Below are 23,105 nucleotides of genomic sequence, written 5' to 3'. Positions count from 1 at the left end.
CCATTAAATAAATCTGACAAAGCCAGGAAAAAGTGACAATTCCTAAGCAGGCCTCGATGTCACACTCCACACAAACACTTGTGGCAATGTTTCTTTTTAGCAACCTTGAGGAAAAACCCTGGGCAGCATCCACATCCTAAAGGAGGAACCTCACTCACATTTCATCCCAAGCAGGAATAGGGGAGGGGTATCACTGTGTGAAAGGGTACTGGACATTACCAGGGTCAGATGATGGATGGCCTGGTCCACCACTGGTGATCCACCCTCACTTGCCAGTTCGGGGTTGGTGATTTGGGCTGGTTTTGGCCCAATTCAGCACCAAAATCAACAGCAGACCCCTCACAATGCAGCCCTGATGGCCACAAATGTGACATTGTTCCTTGGCCCCATTACAGGCAAAGCACCCTGCCATATCCTCTACTTCATGGAGATGTAAAAAGCTGGAAAATGGGAGGTTCAAGAAGGCAAGTGCAGGTTCTATCCCTGGGGAGGGATTGTTCCCAGTGCCCATCCTGGCTGGTGGGGACCTGCTGGAGCAGTTCTGGAGAAGGATCTGGGGATGCTGGTGGGTGACCAGTGTAGGTGGCCGTGTGTCCTGGGACCAGGAGGGATCCAGGGGGCATCAGAAGTGCAGGGCTGGGAGATCAGGGAGTGATGGAGCCCCACTGTCCTGCCCAGGGAGACACATCAGGAGTGCTGTGACCAGCTCTGCCCATTGTTGTGTCCAGTTCTGGACTGCTCTGGACCCAATCGTGTGCTCAGGGATGATGCTGCCTGAGCTGGGAGGTTGGGCCAGGTGCCCACTCTGGGTCCTTCCAGCCTGACCCATTCTGGGATTTGGGGATTCTGGCGGTTGCAGTTTGGGAATTGCCCACCAGAGGGCAGCAGCTAGCACGGAAATCAGCAGCACTGCTCATGCATCGCCCCCAGCTACAGTTCCGGGTGCCAACAGCAGGCGGCAGCACGAGCCGCTGGTGCTGCTGAGCGCCCGCCCCGCCCCATCCCGGCCCTGGGGGCTCTGCAATGGTTTGGGATGGAGCCACCTTAAAGCCCATCTGGTGCCAGCCCTGCCATGGGCAGGGACATCTTCCCCTGGGCCAGGCTGCTCCAGGCCCTGCCCAGCCTGGCCTTGGACACAGCCAGGGATGGGGCACCCACAGCTTCTCTGGGCAGCCTGTGCCAGGGCATCACCACTGCCACAGGGAAGGATTTTATAGGAAAGATGGGTGGTGATGTCTTTGGAAAAGGACTCAGAGGATTGGGAGCCTTTAGGAGAAATTGTTGTCAGTGTCTTCAAAACGGCTCCTGATATCTCTGCATGAGAAGACATGAAGTTTTTCACAGAACCCTGGTGGTTTGATCAGAATGTTTGAAGTCCTGACCATTCAGCTAATAAGAGAAATTGGTCCCCACACAGTCTATTCCATAACCCTAACAGCCTGAATTTTGAACTTTGTAAGAAAATGACAGTTTCAAGAGGGATATAGGGTAGGTGCTATGGGACAGCTGCATTTACCTGTACCTCAGCCAATGGGAAAAGGGAGAGGGCAATGTGTGACTGGCAGTTTGGGATAAAAGGAGGTTGTGCCCTCTGAATCCTCGATAGAGAAACTCCACAGGGGATATGGCTGTGGAAACTCTGTCCCTTTATTTGAATCAAGTTTCAAGACTGCTTTGAGGACCCTGGGCTTTTCATAGTGTGGCTTTTCCCCACATACTGAAGGTGGTGGGTAGAGCTTAAAGTCTGACTGGCAAAAATGAGGAAAGGACATATAAGTATTTACAGAGCACAATAAATGTGGTTCAAAGCAGTGGAGAAAGAGAAAATGGGGAACTCCAGAGGGGCTTTTTACAAGCTCTGTGACACAGAAGGAATGGCGCCACCCAAAAGCGGAAGTTTGCGCGACGACGTCTGGAACATTGGGACAATTATTGAAAATGACCTCCAGATGGCTTCTTAGGATTTCTCCAGAAAAATAAAAGAAGAGAGAGGCGGAGCCATGGCACTTATTTACAGGAAATGTGCTGGTTTTGTATTGGCTAAGAAGCCCATTTTAATAAATATTTATAATTACAGTGGATAGAAGTGGCAAAGCCCTACTGAGCTGCAGGACCAGGAGAGATCTGCTGTGAGTCTGAGCTGATCAAGAATTCTGGAGTTTTGATACCTCCATTTCCATCAGGGACTTCACTCCAGCTGATTTTGGTATCAGGGGCTGGGGGCACTCCAAGGGACACTTGGAGGGGGAGAGAGGGGACATTGACATCTGGACTGGGACCCTGGGGGTACTGGGGGGGACCCTGGGGGAGAATGTGATGCGGGGTTGAAGTCCTTCAGGAAGCTGGGGGATGCTGAGGGACATGGGACTGGGGTCCACAGGGCTCTGGGGGGCAGCAGGGAGGCTCTGGGAGTGTGACTGTGGCCATGGGAGAGCTGGAAGACACTGCAGGGGGCAGGGAGTGATCCTGGGATTTGGGTTGGGGTCCTGGCATGTATCATTTCCAATAACTCCAAAAGGGGACACCAGACTGGGAATGGGAATGGGGTCTGGGGATGGGCTGAAAGGGATACTGGAGGTTCAGAGAGTGACCCCAGATTTGGGTTGAGGTCTTGAGGGGGCTGAGGGGACCCCAGGGGAATGACCCAAAACTGTGGGAGTGGGACTGGGGTCCCTGGGGGGACTGGAGGATACCAGGCCCACCAGTAGTGACCCCAGGATTTAGGAACAGGGTCCCAGGACACATCCAGAGGTCCTCTGGCCAGACCTGCCTCCCCTCTCTGGGCTGACCCCACTGTCCCTCCACAACTCCTCCCCAGAGAAGCCTCCCCATGTCCCCCTATGTCCCATCAGTGTTCCCTGGTGGCCCTCTGTGTCTCATCAGCATCCCCTGGTGTCCATCAACATCCACACTGTGTCACACAGTCTGTCCTCTGTGTCCCCTCTGTGTCCCACAGTGTCCCACACTGGTCCCTGTGGCCTCTCTTCTCCATGGCCCCCCTGGCCCACACCCTGGCACTGCTGACAATGACTGTGGCCACTGCAGCCGTCAAGGTGGTGCCCCTGGACATGGCCCAGAACTCCTTTGATGACCAGTACCTCAACTGTGGCCCTGCCATGACTGAGGCCTTGCTGGCCCTCAACGTTTCTGAGTTCCAGGAGAACAAGGAGTTTTCCCAGGCCTGGGTGAAGGCCAGGGCCGAGTGGCAGAAGCGGGGCTCCTCTTCATCCCCTCTGACCAATGACCAGGCCATTGCCCTCATGGCCTACACAATGGGGGAAGTGCACAAGCAGCTCAACCCGGCCGTGCGCGAGGCTGGGCGCTCCCACCAGAAATACCGGGACAACTTCCACTTCAAAACACTGCATTTCCTGCTGACCCAGGCCCTCCAGAAGCTGAGACGCCCTCATGAGTGTCCAGATGTGTTCCGTGGGGTGAGGACAGTCCAGTTCAATGTGACACCTGGTGATAAAGTCCGCTTTGGTCAATTTGCTTCATCGTCGCTGGACAAAACGGTGGCCCAGGGTTATGGGAATGTCACAATGTTTGAGGTATACACGTGCCATGGAGCAGACATCCAGAAATTCTCCTTCAATCAAAGTGAGAAGGAGGTGCTGATCCCACCCTTCGAGACCTTTGAGGTCACTAAAGTCACCAGGGAAGGGGAGAAGGTGCAGATTGTGCTTCGCTCCACTGGGAACTCCAGCAACTACAACTGCGAGTGGCTGCGAAGTGACATCATGGGAACAACTTGGGGGGATGGGGACACTCAGTGAGGGTTGGGGTCAAGGACCCACGGTGCTGGAGATACCCATGACCCAGAGGGGACAGGGACACCCACTGTGGATGGGAGCTGGGAAACCCAGTGCTGGGGACAGGGACAGGGACAGGCACTGGTGGGCACAGGAGATGGGGACACCCAGTGTCAGGTGAGGGGCCAGGAACATCCAGTGCTGGGGACATCCACAGGGGTGGGGAGGACAAGGTCACCCATGGTTGGGCACAGGGGACCTCATTATGGCCCCCTCTGATCCCACACCCTCAGGGACCCCAACCACCTCTGTCCCTCCCCCTAGGGACCTTCTGACCCAACTGACCCTCCCACCCCATGATCCCCTTGACCCTTCTCTTCGTCCCCACAGGTGGGAGCCTCCGCAGGATCTCCCCCCACCTTGGGAGCCTTCTCCGGGCCACTGTGGCCATGGCAGTGGCCATTGGAACCCTCTAAGCCACAAGGCCACCAAGGTCACTGTGGTCTTGGAAGTCACTGTGGCCACCATGGTCACGAAGGCCACCAGGACCCGCAGAGAAATGAGGCCCCCAAGGCTACCGATGCCATTATGGCCACTATGGTCCCTTTGTCCACTGTGACTACTTTGGCCATTATTGCCAGTGTGGCCACCACGGTCACTGTAACAAGGTGTCCATCTAGGGGACATGCCTCCGAGAGCTGCCCAGAGAGGGACCGATGCCAGGGCAGCAGGACAAGCATGGGGGGGCTGGAGCAGCCAGGACAGTGCAGGACAGCACAGACAGCAGAGATTGGGCAGTGTCTGGGGCCACTTGGGCACTTCCCGATAGAGGGGTTTGGGAGTGGCAATGTCAGGGCCACCTCCTAGCACTCCTTGGCTGCCTTGCCTTATGTAGCAATAAATTGCTGCTTGCTCACATGCCATATAAGAAATGTATCAAAAGCTTGATCCTTGCTCACCTGGTATGTCAAATTTTTATCAGAAATTTGATCCTAGCTTGCCTGGTCTATTAAAAGTTTACCAAAATTTGCTGCTGGCTCACCTGATGTATCCACTACAGCTCCTTTAATGCCTTTCCTGCAGAGCGCCTCATTTCCTAAAATAAAGCAGTTCCTGGAGTTTCTGTTAGAGGCAAATTAAAGCTTTATTTTTCAAACCTCGATCTTCAAAAAGGTGATGGAGAAATTTCCCTCCCTTTTTCCTCATTCACTGCAGCCCCTCACAAAGGACCTGGAGGGGATGGAGTGTGTCCAGGGAAGGGATGGGGCTGGGGAAGGGTTTGGAGCACCAGGAAGGGCTGAGGTAGCTGGTGGAGGCTGCTCAGTGCAATTAAGAAGGATGAATAATCAGTTTGGGGCCAGTTCTAAAGTTCCTGATTTGAGGTAACACAACAGAAGAAGCATTGTGAGGAAAAAAAGAAAAAGAAGCAGAATGAAGAAGGATAAACAATAAAATAAATGGTGACAGAGGCAGTACCACCCTTTTATTTATGAAAAAAAATCCCTGATGTTTCACTCAGGAAACACTTTTTTCTTTCAAATCAGGGATTTTCCCTCTTTACCCACTCATCTCCTGGAGTTGTGGTTTGGGAATTGTCCACAGGAGGGCAGCAGCGAGCGCAGGAAATCAGCAGCACTGTGCCTGCACCACTCCCAGCTGCAGTTCTGGGTGCCAACAGCGGGCGGCAGCACGAGCTGCTGGCGCTGCTGAGAGGCCACCCCGCCCCATCCCGGCCCTGGGGGCTCTGCAATGGTTTTGGATGGAGCAACCTTAAAGCCCGTCCTGTGCCAGCCCTGCCATGGGCAGGGACATCTTCCCCTGGGCCAGGCTGCTCCAGGCCCCACTCAGCCTGGCCTTGGACACAGCCAGGGATGGGGCAGCCACAGCTTCTCTAGGACAGAAGGTGAACATCAGTGTGGATCTGGTCCATAAATGTATTTGATGGATTCTTGTAACAAGAGCTCCAAGCCCTCAGTGCTTTCACTGCCAGAAGGGTTTGGTTGCTTCCCTGTGTGGTTCTTGCAGGTGCTGGACAGGTGGTTTGGTGTGGATTTGGGTCCGTGGCCCACCCTGACAAGCGAGCAGGGCAGGCTGTCCCTTGCTGGTGTGAGCAGCGCTGCCTACTGGGCACACCGGCGCTCCCATGCTTAACCCATGCATTTTTGGGATGTTTTCCCTAAACACCAGAGGCTCCTTTGACATGGCCCCAAACAGAGCTGCTCAGTGATTTTTGCAGCTACTCCTGAAAGCCTGGGGCTGCCAAAGACAGCACCAAAGCTGCTGTAGGCACAACGTCCCAAAATCCCTATTTCTCAAAATCCTTGCATCCCCAAACCCCAGCATCCCAACATCCCAGTATCCCAAAACCCCAGCTGCTGGAGGCACAGCACCCCAAAAATTCCTGCATTCCTATATTCCAGCATCCCCAAATCCCTGCATCCCCAAACCCCAGCTGCTGTAGACAGAGCATCCCAAAATCCCTCTATCCCAACTGCTGCAGGCACAGCATCCCCAAATCCCTGCATTCCCCAAATCCCAGCTCTTTTAGACAGGGCATCCCAGCATTCCAACATCCCAGCTGTGAACACAGCTGCTGGCTGCGGTCCAGGCTGAGCCATTCCAGCCCCAGGTGAGCTGTCCCAGGCTCAGCTGCAGGACATCCCCAGGCCTGGCAGCAACCCCAGAGGGAGGATGGGCTGGGAATTCCCCAAATTCCCGGCTGCAGTTCCCTGGAGATCATCCTCCTTAGATCTGCATTTCTTCAGTAACAGGATCATTTCCTCCAGCTGGGTCCCAGTTCTGTGGGATTCCTGAGCACAGGCTCAGCTCGGTTCCTCTGGATTGGGGCTCCATCCCAGCACCCCCAGTTCCTCCCAGTGCCAGGACAGGAGCCCCCAGGGGTGACTACCAGTGCCAGGACAGGAGCCCCCAGGGGTGTCTCCCCCTCCCCAGGTTCCTCCTTGGCTCCATCCCAATCCCTGGGGTCCATCTCAGAGGGAAAGGGCTGCTCCTGCCCCCAGCGAACTGACCCCGCTCTGCCTGAGGGGGCTGGGGCTGGGCAGGGGCATCCACAGCACCTCCTGGGGCCAGCCAGCCCTGCTCCTCAGGGTGCCAGCCTGAGCCGAGGAGGTGCCAAACTGGGCCGAGAAGGTGCTAGCCCTGTGCCAGCCTAGGCCAAGGAGGTGCCAGTGCAGTGCCAGCCCTGTATCAGGGCAGCGCCAGTCCCGCGTCAGTCCAGGCCAAGGTGGTGTCAGCCCTGTGCCAGTGCAGTGCCAGCCCCGTGCCAGCCCGGGCCAAGGTGGTGCCAGCCCTGTCACACACACACACAAGTGACACCGGCTTTCTCTGTGTTTTTATCTCAACTCCCCAGACACCAGACCCCCGTGCCCACCCTGGAATGTCCTGGAATGTCCTTTACACATGGCTACAAAAACCCCGGGAGGCAGAGGTGACAGGGCCAGCCCCAGAGCAGGGCTTAGCTAAGCCCTGGGATCAGAGCTGGGCCAATTCCCTGGATCCAAGCTGGGCAATTCCCTGGATCTGAGCTCAGCCATGCCCTGGGATCACAGATAGACCGATTCCCAGAAGCCAAGCTCAGCCAAGCCCTGGGATCAGAGTCAGGCCCATCCCAATCCCCAGATCCAAGCCCAGCCCAGCCTCAGGATCAGATCTGGCCCATCCCCAGATCCAAGCCCATCCCAGGCCCAGGATCAGATCCAGGCCCAGCCCCAGGCCCAGGATCAGAGTCAGGCCCAGCCCCAGGCCCATCCCCAGGCCTAGGGTCAGATCTAGGCCCAGGCCCAGTCCCAGCCCCAAATCAGATCCAGGCCCAGCCCCAGCCCTGGGGCGGAGTTCATGCCGAGAGGTCGCTGTTGTCGAACCTCTGCTGATCGTAGACCTTGGCCACCACCTTCCTGCCCGCGAACCAGTGCCCGTTGAGCGCCTGGATGGCCTTGTGAGTCTCTGAGGCCATGGAGAACTCCACAAAGATCTTGACGATTATCTCGGTGTCCTCCTTCTCTCCCTGCTTCTCCTGGTAGATGATGACCCTGTTGACGGCCCTGAACTTGCCGCACTCCTCCGTCACCTCTTCCTCCAGGTCGTCGTCGATGTCCTTGGGATCCACCATGTTCCGCAGCACCATCACCGTGGACTGCAGGGAGGGAGGAGAGGAGGGGGTGAAGGGCTGGAGACACGCACGGGGCACAGCCCAAACCCCAAACCCACTGCAGGCACTGCAGCCATGATATTTTATGAAAAATCCTTTTGCTAAAATGAGAAGCTGAGAGGCTTCTGTTTCTGTTCGATCAACACCTCAGGGATTCACAGAATCAATTCAGGTGGGAAAAGACCTCCAAGACCATTGAGTCCAACCAATGCCCACCCTGTCACCAGACTGGGGGCTCCTCTGGGATTCTGCACAGGACTCTCCCCTCTATGGGATGTTGTGGGACAAGGGTAAACTTGGTTCTTGGGACAGACTGGCCTGGCCTGAGCCAGTGCCACCCTTCCAGCCCAAAGGCCACCGGGGTTTGATTCAGTGACACCAGAGTTCAGTCAGAGACACCTCACCAGGGCCTGCTCTGAGCCCTCCAAGGGACTTGGGGAAGATCAGGGAATGCCAGGATGGTTTGGGATGGAGAGACCAAGACCCCATCCTGTCCCAGCCCCTGCCACAGGCAGGGACACCTTCCACCATCCCAGGGGGCTCCAAGCCCCGTCCAGCCTTGGGATGGGGCAGCCACAGCTTCCCTGGGCACCCTGTGCCAGGGACTAACACTCTTCATTATTGGGATATTATATGATTATATATGGAATACTGGGAAGGATTCCTTCCCAATATCCCACCTAACCCTGACCCTGGCAGTGGGAAACCATTTACATGTCCTGGCACTCCAGGCCCAGGTAAATTAATCCTGAAGAGCAAGGCCAGGTGCCCCTGAGTCCCCTGAGCTCAGAGGAACCTGCAGGTGCCCTGAGCTCAGATGCGCTGTGGTTGAGCTCAGAGGTGCTCTGGGAGAGCTCAGAGGTGCTGTGGGTGAGCTCAGAAGTGCTATGGGACAGCTCAGAGGTGCTGTGGGTGCCTGTGAGCTCAGAGGTGCTGTGGGAGAGCTCAGAGGTGCTGTGGGTGCCCCTGAGCTCAGAGGTGCTGTGGGAGAGCTCAGAGGTGCTGTGGGAGAGATCAGATGTGCTGTGGGTGAGCTCAGACATGCTGTGGGTGAGCTCAAACGTGCTGTGGGTGAGCTCAGAGATGCTGTGGGTGCCTGTGAGCTCAGAGGTGCTGTGGGTGCCCCCAAGCTCAGAGATGCTGTGGATTCTGATTCTATGCACTTCACCCCAAACACCCCCAGCTCCCACCACAGAATCCTGCCATAAGCAGATCAGGGAGCTGCAAACGTTCAATCCCAGCGGTAAAAGGAGCCTGTTCTTCACAGGGACAGAGGACCTTTCCTCTCCTGGCTGCATCTGGCAAGCCTTGAAGAGAGGAGGATGCTCCTTGAGGGCTGGGTATAATGGAATCATGGAAAGGTTTGGGTTGTAGGGACCTTAGAGCCCATCCAGTTCCACACCTTCCACTAGACCAGGTTACTGCAAACCCCATCCAGCCTGACTTTGGACACTTCCAGGGATGGGGCAGCCACAGCTTCTCTGGGCAGCCTGTGCCAGGGCCTGCCCACCCTCACAGGGAAGAATTCCTTCCAGAATTCTGCAAAGCTGCTCATTTTGTGTTTAAGACACATGGCTGAAAGAAATGTCCTTGCAGAAGACCCCAAAACCCCTCATCACTGGGCATCAGCACCACCAGCTCTTGCTGCCCCCAAGGAATTCCACCCCTCCCCTCTTTCCCAGACCCAGGCAATCCCACCAGGGTTTCGGTGGGACAACACCGTAAAGCTCCTCTGGTTGCACCCCATGCTGCAGGCAGGGAACCTCCTGGCAGCCCTGTCCCACCTTGTGCTTCATGGTGACGGAGTCCCAGGACATGTCGATGCTCTTGATGGGCCCAAAGGGGGTGAAGGCCTGGCGGATGGTGTCCTCGCCCAGCTCGTAGTATGTGAAAAACACCAATCACTTGTTTTTAAAATTTTAAAAGTAATAAAATTGTTATAAAAATAGTAATACAATTAGAGTAATAATAATTTGGACAATTTGAATTTGGACAATTGGATGAGACAATAGAAACAAAGAGTTATGGACAGTCTGGGTACCTTTTCTGGGCAAAATAAGCCTGAAAAAGGACCCACGTTAACAGAGGATTAACCCTTAACAGCAACAGCCTGTTGCATATTCAGATACCTCATCCATGATTCATAAATTCCATTCAAACACAGGATTCTGTCTGGGCAGTGTCAGCTTCTTCCTCTGAATCCTAACGCAGCATCCTGCCCAAGCAAGGAGGGAAGAAGTTCATTTCTTCTGATAATGGAGCAATAAATTCTTTTTCTCTTAAAGATTTAGGTGTCCTGTAACTGCTATCTCAGTGTGAGTCCTTTCTTTAGAAAAAAAAGTATCTTAGCATAGTTTCTATTTTAACATTTTGTTATAACCTAAAACTATATTTAACACACTACTTAAGAAAATTAACATGGCACAACTTTCTAACACAACACATATAATATTCATTTGAATATTTGCAAAAAGCCAATCATAAAATATGCACTTTTCACAACTCCCACTCTTTTTCTTTGTAAATCATTTGGCTGGAGCAATATTTCTTGTCTACTTGCATCTTCTGAACTATGCTGGCAAATTAAAACAGGGGATTACACAAACAAGAAATATCAAAAACAGTTGTAACACATAAAATGAAAAATCTTAATTTCTTGTAATATATTACCCCGCCAGCTAGGTTTTAATGTTGTTTTCTAATTTTTGGACTGGTACCTGGGTTATTATAAGTATTTTTTCCTTTGTTTTTTTTGCTTTTTCTAGAATGACTTTTCTGTGGTCATCAATTTTCAACAATCTGATATATTAAACTTTCCACAAACACCCCTTTCTTTAGCCAATAAATAGTCCAAAGCAAATCTATTCTGATACCCTACAGTTTTTGTTTGGCTTTGCTGACTTGATATTAATGCTAATGCCTGGGTGGCTGTTTTTGTTATCATTTCTGTAATTGCTTGGAGCCTTGTAATATGACTCAACAGATAATTTGGGGTCAATACAGAATTAAATTGCTGTGCTGGTTTTACCTTTTTGTTTACTAGGTTTTTTTTACCGAATCCTGAACTGTATCTTTAAATGTAAAACAAATCCATCTCTCTCCTTTTAGACATTCAATTCCAAATCTATTACCACTTCTTCCTAAGTTTCTTGTAATCCAATAATTTTCTCCATTTTGCCTACAGGTTCTTAATTTGGATGTGTTATAACAGTGGCTGTTGACATAGGTGTGTGTAATAAAAGAGGAATTTTGGTTTCTTTCCATGTGATGCTTTCTGTAGCATTTGTGACATGATCTTGCTGGTATCCCGAAATGGAAGAGACAACAAATGAGTGCCAGAAACAGGAATAACAGAGGTCCAGTCTGGCTTATACTCCCACCTCCCGTGCCTGTGAGGTTGCAACCCACAGCAGGTGTATTTGATCTTCTCGGTGGTGAAATACAGAGGCCAATCTGGTCTTTCCCTCTATTTCCTTGTTACTTTCTCTAACTAATTTCCAGGCAAATTGTGTTTGACACCCTTTAACTGTGGTCTCCCACCATTCCTCAGGTATCTCCCATTCAACAGGCACTAATAATTCCCATCTACAAAACAAAATTATTACTTTAACATTTCTTGCAACAAGAGCATAAATTTTGTGAACTCCAATGCTAATTATTCTCACAATTCAAGCATTTACTTATAACCCAGCTAGCATGTCCAGTATCAAGATGAATCAAAGTTTACAGCATGGTACTGATAGAAATGGTAATTTCCCTTCTTCCCTGTACAATTCACAGGCTAAGGTCAGAATATAAAAACAGTCTTGATCCTTCTATGTGAAGTATTCCTTCCCCAAGGAGATGTTTTATTGAGGCAGTGCTTAAAACCAGTGATATAGGAGTTGCCTTATTTCTTAATTCGGTGTTATTCTTTGTACATTCCTTGGATCATTTGGGTTTTCCTAAACCATTACCACTCAGTCCCCATTGGAAAGTCAGTTTGGTATCACCACGTTTAAATGTGATAGTCCATTCCTCAGATTCCTTCCTAAGTCCTTTGATTCTGCTGGCATGAATCCACCCTCTTTCCGTGATTCTGATTGTTGCTTCAGTAGTACCTGGAAAGAACTTCTTAATAGCATAGTAATAAAAGAAAGATAATACTGCATTAACTTTTACCATTCTCTTTTCTTCCAAACTTTCTGGGTTTAGCTAAAAGCTTTCTCCACAGCAGCCTCTTCTTCTTATATCCAGTTGTGCTAATAGCTGCAGAGGCAAATTCTTCTATCTGTGAGTTACAGTCAGTTAAATAAGAAAGGCCAATTTTTACATGAGATGAATCACAACTATGGCTTTTTACTTTTTGGGCACCATTTAACTGTTTTAGTCTTACAGACCTACTCTTCAGAACAAATGCCTCTTCTTCTTGGCAGCAAACAAAATGCAAAAAAAACCCCTTACTTTAAAAAATAAACCACTTTGTGAGCTTTGGAGAGTCAGCAATCTCTGCTTTGATTTTATCTTTTTAGTGTTGGCCCCCCACCCCCTCTTTTTCACAACATTGCTGTCAATGCTGTTCTTTGACCTTCCCCAGCTGCTGCCACTTGGCTGCAGGGCAGGAGTAGGGGAGAACAGCCACGGGCATGGGGACCGTGGGGTCCCTTTTGCCCCTCTTCTTCTCTCTCTTTCTCTTTCCTTCTCTCTCTCTTCTCTCTCTTTCTCTTTCCTTCTCTCTCTCTTCTTCTCTCTCTTTCTCTTTCCTTCTCTCTCTCTTCTTCTCTCTCTTTCTCTTTCCTTCTCTCTCTCTTCTTCTCTCTCTTTTTCTTTCCCTCTCTCTCTCTCAGCCCACTTACCGGGCCCACGCTGCCATCCTGGACTCGGGACCCCGACAGTCTGGGAGCCCCCCGGCAGTTCCACCACGGAGCCAGCCCGCTCCTGGCCGCAAACCTGTGTCCTCTGCTGCCAGCACCGCAGCGGGTCACCTCCATGGATCGGTCCCTGCCACAGTCCCGGAGACCCTGCCGCTCATAGGGAGCAGTCAGACACCTCCCAACCTTGACAACCCCAAACTTGGCGTCCCCAGGTGCTCCTGACATTCTTTTTCCTTTTTTAGTCGACTTATCCTCTTTCTCTTCAAGGAGGGCACGTTCTGCTAAACCCTTTCTGGATCCCAGTTCAGCTCTTAACAACCATGTGTTAGGACACTTTCCTGCCTTTCATGCAAAAAAAAAAAAAACACATTCACACTTCTGCTCTCTTCTAGCACCAAGATGTCTTCACATTTCAACATACCAGAGTCTGCTAACCATCCCCATACTTCAACTGCTCTCTTTCTTCCCTTCTTACTCTCTTTTTATTTCCTTATCATTTTCTCTTTTCTTTGATTCAACACACCTTAGACAGTACAAGGTGTACACACAACTAGTTTACTTCCAAAAGTAAGCTTACAACTTTCTTTGACTAGAATTGCAGTAGCTGTTACAGCTTAAATACATACTGGCTAGCTGTGGCTTACTGGGTCTAACATCTTTGATATATAAGCTACTCTTTTTTTTTTTTTTACTATTCCTCCCTCCTGAATTAAAATTTTTTGAGCTACTCAATTTTCTGTATTTATGTATAAATGATAAAGGATTTTTCTAACAAGGGTAAGCTTAAAGCTGGTACTTAGGCTATTTTTAACTTCACCTCTTTTAGTTTAACTGTATCTTCCTTGGTCTGTTTTATATCATCTCCTTCTGTCAATTTTTCATACACAAATTTTACTGCCTGTGTGTACCCCTCAATCCACAATCTGTAATATTTCAATAATCTAAGTAGTTTTCTGATCTCCCTCTTTGAAGAGGGAGGGAGAAGGGAAAAAATTCCTGCAATTCTCTCATGGTTGAGTTTCCAGCTACCTGTATTTATTAAATATCTATGATATTTTACCTCTGGTTCTACAAATTACAGTTTGCGTTTGATACCCTTAATCCTTTTCCCCCCAGAAAATTCAAAAGTTATATAGTAGCTTCTCTAATTTTAACTTTGGTTTCTACAAAAAAAATAGTTTCTATTGGACTTCTTTACTGGGAGAATAGGGGTATTATGAGAAGACATATGAAGTTCTAATGTCTCATCTCTTGTAAGTTTTTTTTTTTTTATTACCAGCTTCAAATTTTCCCATCCTTCTAAAGATATGAGGTACTGACTTACACATATGGGACGATCTTCTCTCTCAGTTGTAACCCTTATGGATAATACAGCCTCAATTGTATCCCCTATTTCCTTCCCAGCCCAAACCTCCTTGTTGAAGTTTTCGTTCATTCTCTTGGCCTAATTTTAAATCTTTAGTTGTCATTTTCCCTTCTTGTGGTATAGCCTCTATTATTTTTCTGTAAGCCTTTTCTTAATAAGTTGCTATCTGCCCCAGGCACTAATGAGACATCCTCCATCTAAATTTTAGTTTCTCCTTCAATTACTACATCTTTTTATGACAGGAACTGTGAAACTCTTTCCTTTTGTTCCTGTTACTTTTACAGTGCTTTTGCTTACACTATAAATTTTTGGAGTATTTCCAATTCTTCTTCTTCTTGGAAACCCAATTTTAAAATTATCCCAGGCTCTAGATGGTATTTGTACCCCCCAAAAAATAGAGCCTATGACCTCTCTATTCCTCCTGCTCTCTGCCCATCTCTTTAAAGATTTTCAGATTTTTTGCCTGCTTAGGACGTTTTCTCTAAGCAGTGGAAAAAAGATGAAAAGGAACTCTAGTGTGGTTTTTGACAAGGTCTGTAACACAGAAGGAGCAGTACCTCTCGAAACTGAAAGTTTGAGGTGAGGTTATGTGTGGTATTGGGGCATTCTTTGAAATGGCTTCTTACTTATTGTTTAGGACAATAAAGAGGATTTCCTGAGAGAGGCGGAGCCATGCAAATTATTTACAAGAGAAGTGATGTTTCTGTATTGGCTAGGAGGCCCATTTTAATGAATATTTATAAATTTGCTGAATAAATTACATGTGGCAAAGACGGCCTGAGTGCAGGACCAAGAGAGATCTACTGTGAGTCCGGGCTGATAAGGAATTCCAGCTTTCTGATACCTCCAGTTCCACCAGGGAGTTCACTCCGGCTGATTTCAGTATCAGGGGCTGGGGGGACTTCAGGGGACCCCTAGGGTGTGGGGGAATGGGGGGAGATGTGACCGTGGGATAGGGATAGGGATTGGGATTGCTGTCCTGTGAGTACACTGGGAGAGTCACAGGACTGGGACTGGGGTCATGGGCTGCTCTGGGGAAAATTGAGGGGAGATGGTGGGAGTGGGATTGGGGTCATGGGGGGCCTGGGAGACACTTTGGGGGCAGGAGGTGATGCCAGGATTTGTGCTGAGGTTCTGGGGTGACACTGAAGAAATTGGGGACTGGGAGTGGGAGTGGAGTCTGGAGATGGTCCGAGGGGGACAATGGGGGACTCAGGGAGTGACCCCAGGATTTGGGTTGGGCTACTGGGGGGGCTGATTGGACTTGTAGTCATGGGAGTAGGATTGGGCTTCTGGGGGGCATGGTACTGTGGGATTGGGGTACCTATGGCTGTGGGACATTGGGGAGGCACAAGTAACCCCAGGATTCAGGATCAGGAAACCCCAGACATGCCCAGGGGTCTGCTGGCCAGGAGTGCCTCCTTTCCCCCTGGGCTGACCTCACTCCCCTGCCCAGTCCCTCACTGATGAATCCTCCCCGTGTCTCCCCCATGTCCCCTCTGTGTCCCCCAGTGTCCCACTCTGGTCGCTGTGGCCTCTCCTCTTCATGGCCCCCTTGGCTCAGATCCTGGCATTGCTGTCAATGGCCATGGCCACCATGGCTGTTGATGTGATCCCCCTGGACATGGCCCAAGGTTCATTTGATGACCAGTACCAGGGCTGTGGCCCTGCCATGACTGAGGCATTGCCAGCCCTCAACAACTCCGAGTTTGAGCAGAACGAGAAGTTTGCTGAGGTCTGGGTAAAGGCTGCAGCTGAGTGGCAGAGTCGGGGGCCCCCTGTGTCCCCTCTGTCCCCAGACCAGGCCACCGCCATCATGGCCTTCTCAATGAGACGCTTCAGCCGCATGTTCAATGAGGCCATGCGTGTGGCCGGGCGCTCCAGCCAGGAATACAGAGACAACTTCCACTTCAAAACGCTGCATTTCCTGCTGACTGATGCCCTGGCCACGCTGAGGGACACTCAGAAAGGGCAGTGTCAGGACGCGTTCCTGAAGGTGTGTAACACCCGGTTTGAGGCACAGCGTGGTGACACCGTCCGTTTTGGTCTATTCGTGCCAATGTTCCTGAGCAAACCAATTGGCGATTGCTCCAATGCCACTATGCTCGAGGTGCACACGTGCCATGGCGTGGAAATCCAGTTTTACAGCAAATATCTGGAAGAGAAGGTGGTGCTGATCCCACCCTTTGAGACCTTCAAGGTCACCCAATACACCCGGGAAGGGGACAAGACACAGATCCAGCTCCACTCCACCGGGACCTACAGCAAATACAACTGCGAGTGGCTGCGAGGTGACACCGCAGGGGACAGCCAGGGGGAATGGGGACAGCCATGATAAGGCACAGGGGACAATGACACTCAGTGGGGATGGGGGACAGGGACACAGAGTGTGTGGTGGGACAAGGATACCCTGGGCTGGGGACACCAAGTCTGGGGACACCCATTGTGGGCACAGGGACAGGAACTCACATGACAGGGAACAGGGATGGGGATCCCCAATTCTGGGAGGGAACACGGACAGGAACATCCGTGCCAGGGGACAAGGGACAGGGACAGAGACAGGGACCCTGAGGGTACCAACCATGTCCCTCCTTACTAAAGGCAGTGCTGTGGGGATGGGCCCTGTGTACAGAACACGGGTGGGCCAGGATTCCCCATGCCACTCCCTGAAACCCTGTAACCCCCTGTAACCCTCCATGGCTTCCCTGAATACCCCTGAACCCTGTCACCTCTAAGCCCACCATGACTCCCCTGACTTCCCTGGCCCATGTACCCCCCCATGCCCCCCCTCAACACGCTGTCACCTGTCACCTCATGGCCCCCATCTCTCCTTTCATACCCAACCCCCCATTATGGCCATAAATTACCCCCTACTCCCCTATTCAACTCCCATTTTGCCCCTTTTCTGCCCCAGGTAGGAGCGTCCCCAGGGCTTCCTTTCACGTTGGAGGACTCCTCTTGACAACTGCTGCCCTGGCAGTGGCCACTAGGATCATCTGAGCCATGAGGCCACCAAGGTCACCAAGGTTACTGTGGTTACTGTGGCAACCATGGCCACCATGATCACCAAAACTGCCTGGACCCCCAGAGAAATGAGGCCATCAAGGCTACCAAGGCCACCACTGCCACAATGACCACATTGCCACCTGTTGCCACCATGACAACACTGGAACCACCACTGTCACTGTGGTCACAGCGGCCACCACAGCCAATCTGGCCACCATGGTCACTATAACCACCAAGGCCACTGTGACCACCTTGATCACCAAGACACCCTGAGCCACAAGTCTACCACAGCCACTCTGGCCACTGTGCACACCAAGGCCATTGTGCAAAGCAATTCTATTAAATAATTCTGACAAAGCCAGCAAAAAGTGACCATTCTTAAGCAGGGTTCCAGGTCACTCCCCAGACAACACTCATGGGAATGTCCTTTTCTCTCAACCTCGATGAGGATCCTTGGGAAGCATCCCCTTCCCAAAAGAGGAACCTCACGCATGTTTCATTATAAGCAGGAACTGGGGAGAGGAATCTCTGTCTGAGTGAGGACTGGTCATTCCCAGGGTCAGATGATGAGCAGCCAAGCCCACCACTGATGATCCACCCTCACTTGGTGAGCGGTGAGTTTTACCAAAATCTGCAGCAGACCCCTCTCAATGCAGCCCCAATGGCCACAAATGGGGCATTGTCCCTTGGCTACATTCCAAGCAGAGCATCCTTCCACATCCTGCACTTCAGGGGCTCTTAACAGCTGGAAACTGAGGAGTTCAAGAGGGCAAGGGCAGGTCATGTCCCTGGGGAAGGATTGTCTCCAGTGCCCATCCTGGCTGGTGGGGACCTGCTGGGGCAGCTCTGGAGAAGGACGTGGGAGTGGGTGACCAGTGGAGCTGGCTGTGTGGCCTGGGGCCAGGAGGGATCCAGGAGATGTTGGAAATAGTGGGTCCAGGAAGTCAGGGAGTGATCATGCCCCTCTGTCATGCCCAGTGAGGCACATCAGGAGAGCTGTGTTCAGCTCTGCCCAGTGCCGTGTCCAGTTCTGGGCTGCTCTGGACTCAATCCTGTGCTCAGGGATGACGCTGCCTGAGCTGGGAAGTTGGGCCAGGTGCCCACTCTGGGTCCTTCCAGCCTGACCCATTCTGGGATTTGGGGATTCTGGCGGTTGCAGTTTGGGAATTGCCCACCAGAGGGCAGCAGCTAGCACGGAAATCAGCAGCACTGCTCATGCATCGCCCCCAGCTACAGTTCCGGGTGCCAACAGCAGGCGGCAGCACGAGCTGCTGGCACTGCCGAGCGCCCGCCCCGCCCCATCCTGGCCCTGGGGGCTCTGCAATGGTTTGGGATGGAGCGACCTTAAAGCCCGTCCTGTGCCAGCCCTGCCATGGGCAGGGACATCTTGCCCTGGGCCAGGCTGCTCCAGGCCCTGTCCAACTTGGCCTGGGACACAGCCAGGGATGGGGCACCCACAGCTTCTCTGGGCAGCCTGTGCCAAGGCATCACCATGCCCACAGGGAAGGATTTTATAGGAAAGATGGGTCATGATGTCTTTGAAAAATGACTCAGAGCACTGGAGGTCTTTAGGAGGAATTGTTGTCAGTGTCTTCAAAATGGTTCCTTGATACGTCTACACAAGAAGACATGTGGTTTGTCACAGTATCCTGGTGGTTTGACCAGAAAGTTGGTAGTCCTGAATTTTTGGCTAATAAGAGTAATGGGTCCCCACACAGCCTATTCCATCACCCTGACAGCCTGAACTTCTGAACCTTGGGAGAAAATGACAGCTTGAAGGAGGATATGGGGTAGGAGGTTTGTGACAGGTGCACCTTCCTGTACCTCAGCCAATGGGGAAAGGGAGAGGGCAATGTGTAGCTGGCAGTTTGAGATAAAAGGAGGTTGTGCCCTCTGAATCCTCGATAGAGAAACTCCACAGGGGCTATGGCTGTGGAAACTCTGTCCCTTTATTTGAATCAAGTTTCAAGACTGCTTTGAGGACCCTGGGCTTTTCATAGTGTGGCTTTTCCCCACATACTGAAGGTGCTGGGCAGAGCTTAAAGTCTGACTGGCAAAAATGAGGAAAGGACATATAAGTATTTACAGGGGACAATAAACATGGCTGAAAGCAGTGGAGAAAGAGAAAATGGGGAACTCCAGAGGGGTTTTTTACAAGCTCTGTGACACAGAAGGAACGGCGCCACCCAAAAGCGGAAGTTTGCGCGACGACGTCTGGAATATTGGGACAATTATTGAAAATGACCTCCAGATGGCTTCTTAGGATTTCTCCAGAAAAATAAAAGAAGAGAGAGGCGGAGCCATGGCACTTATTTACAGGAAATGTGCTGGTTTTGTATTGGCTAAGAAGCCCATTTTAATAAATATTTATAATTACAGTGGATAGAAGTGGCAAAGCCCTACTGAGCTGCAGGACCAGGAGAGATCTGCTGTGAGTCTGAGCTGATCAAGAATTCTGGAGTTTTGATACCTCCATTTCCATCAGGGACTTCACTCCAGCTGATTTTGGTATCAGGGGCTGGGGGCACTCCAAGGGACACTTGGAGGGGGAGAGAGGGGACATTGACATCTGGACTGGGACCCTGGGGGTACTGGGGGGGACCCTGGGGGAGAATGTGATGCGGGGTTGGAGTCCTTCAGGAAGATGGGGGATGCTGGGGGACATGGGATTGGTGTTCATAGGGCTCCGGGGGGCAGCAGGGGGGAACTGGGAGTGTGACTGGGGCCCTGGGAGGGCTGGAGGACTCTGCAGGGGGCAGGGAGTGATCCTGGGATTTGGGTTGGGGTCCTGGTGTGTATCATTTCCAACAACCCCAAAGGGGACGCTAGATTGGGAGTGGGGTTGGGGTCTCGGGATGGGGTGAGAGGGACACTGGAGGTTCAGAGAGCGACCCCAGGTTTGGATTGGGGTCTTGGGGGGGCTGAGGGGACCCCAGGGGAATGGCTCAAAACTATGGGAGTGGGACTGGGGTCCCTGGGGGGGACTGGAGGACACCAGGGCCCCCATGAGTGACCCCAGGATCAGGGTCCCAGGAAACATACTGGGATCTCCTGGCCAGGGTGACCCCCTCCCTGGGCTGACCCCACTCTCCCTCCCCAACCCCTCCCCAAGGAAGCCTCCCCATGTCCCTCCATGTCCCTCAGCATCCCCCTCTGTCCCATCAGTGTCTCCTGGTGCCCAGCAGTGTCCTTCCAGCATCCCCTGGTATCCCCTAATGTCTTCCCTGTGTCACACAGTCTGTCCTCTGTGTCCCCTCTATGTCCCCCAGTGTCCCACACTGGTCCCTATGGCCTGTCTTCTCCATGGCCCCCCTGGCCCACACCCTGGCACTGCTGACAATGACCGTGGCCACTGCGGCCTTCAAGGTGGTGCTTCTGGACATGGCCCAGAACTCCTTTGATGACCAGTACCTCAACTGTGGCCCTGCCATGACTGAGGCCTTGCCAGCCCTCAATGACTCTGAGTTCCAGGAGAACAAGGAGTTTTCCCAGGCCTGGGTGAAGGCCAGGGCCGAGTGGCAGAAGCGGGGCTCCTCTTCATCCCCTCTGACCAATGACCAGGCCATCGCCCTCATGGCCTACACGATGGGGGACGTGCACAAGCAGCTCAACCCGGCCATGCGCGAGGCTGGGCGCTCCCACCAGGAATACCAGGACAACTTCCACTTCAAAACGCTGCATTTCCTGCTGACCCAGGCCCTCCAGAAGCTGAGACACCCTCATGAGTGTCCAGATGTGTTCCGTGAGGTGAGGCCGGTCCAGTTCAATGTGACACCTGGTGATAAAGTCCGCTTTGGTCAATTTGCTTCATCATCGTTGGACAAAACAGTGGCCCAGGGTTATGGGAATGTCACAATGTTTGAGGTGCACACGTGCCACGGCGCCGACATCCAGAAGTTCTCCTTCAATCAAAGTGAGAAGGAGGTGCTGATCCCACCCTTCGAGACCTTTGAAGTCACCAAAGTCACCAGGGAAAGGAAGAAGGTGCAGATTGTGCTTCGCTCCACCGGGAACTCCAGCAACTACAACTGCGAGTGGCTGCGAGGTGACATCTTGGGAACAACCTGGGGGGATGGGGACACTCAGTGAGGGTTGGGGACAAGGACACACGGTGATGGGGACACCCATGGCCCAGAGGGGACAGGGACACACACTGTGGCTGGGAGGCAGGACACCCAGATCTGGGGACAGGGACAGGGACAGCATTGTTTGGGCACCGGGGTTGGGGACACCCAGTGGCAGGTGAGGGGAACAGGGACATCCAGTGCTGGGAACACCTACTTGAGTTGGGACAACAAGGTCACCCATGGTTGGGCACAGAGGAAAGGGCTCATTATGGCCCCCTCTGATCTCACAACCTCAGGGTCCCCCCTTACCCCTGTCCCTTTCCCCATGGCCCTCCTGACCCAACTGACCCTCTCATCCCATGATCCCCCCGACCACTCTCTTTGTCCCCACAGGTAGGAGCCTCCATAGGAACTCCCCCCACCTTGGGGGGCTTCTCCTGGCAACCATGGCCATGGCAGTGGCCATTGGAACCCTGTAAGCCACGAGGCCACCAAAGTCACTGTGGCCCTGGGGGCCATTGTGGCCAACATGAGCATGAAGGCCACAAGGACCCCCAGGGAACTGAGGCCACCAAGGCTACCGAGGCCATTATGACCACTATGGTCTCTTTGTCCCGTGTGACCACTGTGGCCATTATTACCACTACGGCCACTGTGGCTTCTATGACCAATCTGGCCACTCTGGGCATTTGAACCACCATGGTCAGCATGGCCATTGTGCCCACAGTGACCCATGATGTCACCATGCCCACTGTGGCTACTGTGGTAACCACTGTAACTACTGAGGCCACCGTGGCCAGTGTGGTTTCCAAGGTGACCAAGGTCACTGCAGCCACCATGGCCTCTGTGGCCACCATGGTCACTGTACCAAGGTGTCCATCCTGGAAAAGCCCCTCCGAGAGCTGCCCAGTGAGGGAGCAATGCCAGGGCAGCAAGGCCAGCACAGGGGGCTGGAGCAGCCAGAACAGCACAGGACAGCAGAGATTGGGCAGTGCCTGGGGCTACTTGGGCTCTTCCCAATAGAGGGGTTTGGGAGTGGCAATGCCACGGCCACCTCCTAGCGCTCCTTGGCTGCCTCGCCTGTTGCATCAATAGGCTGCTTGCTCACATGCTGTATAAGAAATGTATCAAAAACTTGATCCTTGCTCACCTGGTGTATCAAATGTTTATCAGAAATTTGATCCTTGCTTGCCTGGTGTATCAATAGTTTACCAAACTTTGCTTCTGGCTCACCTGATGTATCTGCTACAGCTTCTATAATGCCTTTCCTGCAGAGCGCCTCATTTCCTAAAATAAAGCAGTTCCTGGAGTTTTTGTTAGAGGCAACTCAAAGCTTTATTTTTCAAAGCTGGATCTTCAAAGAAGTGTTGGAAAAATGTTCCTCCCTTTTTCCTCGTACACTGCAGCCTCTCAGAAAGGACCTGAAGGGGCTGGAGCATGTCCAGGGACGGGATGGAGCTGGGGAAGGGTCTGAAGCACAAGGAAGGGCTGAGGGAGCTAGTGGGGGCTGTTCAGCACAATTAAAAAAGAATGAATAATCAGTTCGGGGACAGTTCCAAACTTTCTGATTTGAGGTAAGAAGCGCTGGGAGGCAAACAGAATGAAGAAGGGTGAGAAATAAAATAGATAAATGGGGATAGAGGCAGCACGGCCCATTTATTTATGGAAAAAACGGGCTGTTTTGCTCAGGAAACTTTTTTCATTCAAATCAGGGATTTTCCCTCTTTACCCGCACATCTCCTGGGATTGTAGTTCACGAATTGTCCACAGGAGGGCAGCAGCGAGAGCTGGAAATCAGCAGCACTGCACATGCACCACTCCCAGCTGCAGTTCCGGGTGCCAACAGCAGGCGGCAGCACGAGCTGCTGGCACTGCCGAGCACCTGCCCCATCC

The 23,105-nt window shown here is 52.0% G+C and overlaps 4 protein-coding genes across 4 annotated transcripts in view; all 4 read left to right on the top strand.

Annotated features, from left to right (window-relative positions):
• LOC132078984 (NAD(P)(+)--arginine ADP-ribosyltransferase 2-like) overlaps positions 1–23,105 on the top strand; it is a 348,971-nt gene that overhangs the window by 22,083 nt on the left and 303,783 nt on the right. The gene's annotated exons all lie outside the window — the stretch shown is intronic.
• LOC132077398 (NAD(P)(+)--arginine ADP-ribosyltransferase 2-like) lies at positions 2,991–4,228 on the top strand. Its single transcript, XM_059479115.1, has 2 exons — positions 2,991–3,732; positions 4,143–4,228. The coding sequence occupies exons 1-2, from the start codon at positions 2,991–2,993 to the stop codon at positions 4,226–4,228; spliced, it is 828 nt and encodes a 275-aa protein (XP_059335098.1).
• Positions 15,686–17,418, top strand: LOC132077343 (erythroblast NAD(P)(+)--arginine ADP-ribosyltransferase-like). The gene is made up of 2 exons (XM_059478977.1): positions 15,686–16,430; positions 17,336–17,418. The coding sequence occupies exons 1-2, from the start codon at positions 15,686–15,688 to the stop codon at positions 17,416–17,418; spliced, it is 828 nt and encodes a 275-aa protein (XP_059334960.1).
• Positions 19,618–22,482, top strand: LOC132078183 (NAD(P)(+)--arginine ADP-ribosyltransferase 2-like). Its single transcript, XM_059480195.1, has 3 exons — positions 19,618–19,653; positions 20,415–21,190; positions 21,606–22,482. The coding sequence occupies exons 2-3, from the start codon at positions 20,449–20,451 to the stop codon at positions 21,689–21,691; spliced, it is 828 nt and encodes a 275-aa protein (XP_059336178.1). The 5' UTR covers positions 19,618–19,653; positions 20,415–20,448; the 3' UTR covers positions 21,692–22,482.

This window comes from Ammospiza nelsoni, chromosome 1 (assembly GCF_027579445.1).
Source record: "Ammospiza nelsoni isolate bAmmNel1 chromosome 1, bAmmNel1.pri, whole genome shotgun sequence".
Lineage (NCBI taxonomy): Eukaryota > Metazoa > Chordata > Aves > Passeriformes > Passerellidae > Ammospiza > Ammospiza nelsoni.
The sequence above is the reverse complement of the archived record's forward strand: the minus strand, read 5'-3'. Positions and strand labels throughout refer to the sequence as shown.

Excerpts from the sequence above, each read along its gene's own strand:
- LOC132077343 (XM_059478977.1), top strand. The coding sequence starts at position 15,686 with ATGGCCCCCTTGGCTCAGATCCTGGCATTGCTGTCAATGGCCATGGCC. Across the intron at positions 16,431-17,335 it reads CAACTGCGAGTGGCTGCGAG|CGGCCACCACAGCCAATCTG; the intron begins GTGACACCGCAG and ends CTGTGGTCACAG.
- LOC132078183 (XM_059480195.1), top strand. The coding sequence starts at position 20,449 with ATGGCCCCCCTGGCCCACACCCTGGCACTGCTGACAATGACCGTGGCC. Across the intron at positions 21,191-21,605 it reads CAACTGCGAGTGGCTGCGAG|GTAGGAGCCTCCATAGGAAC; the intron begins GTGACATCTTGG and ends TTGTCCCCACAG.
- LOC132077398 (XM_059479115.1), top strand. The coding sequence starts at position 2,991 with ATGGCCCCCCTGGCCCACACCCTGGCACTGCTGACAATGACTGTGGCC. Across the intron at positions 3,733-4,142 it reads CAACTGCGAGTGGCTGCGAA|GTGGGAGCCTCCGCAGGATC; the intron begins GTGACATCATGG and ends TCGTCCCCACAG.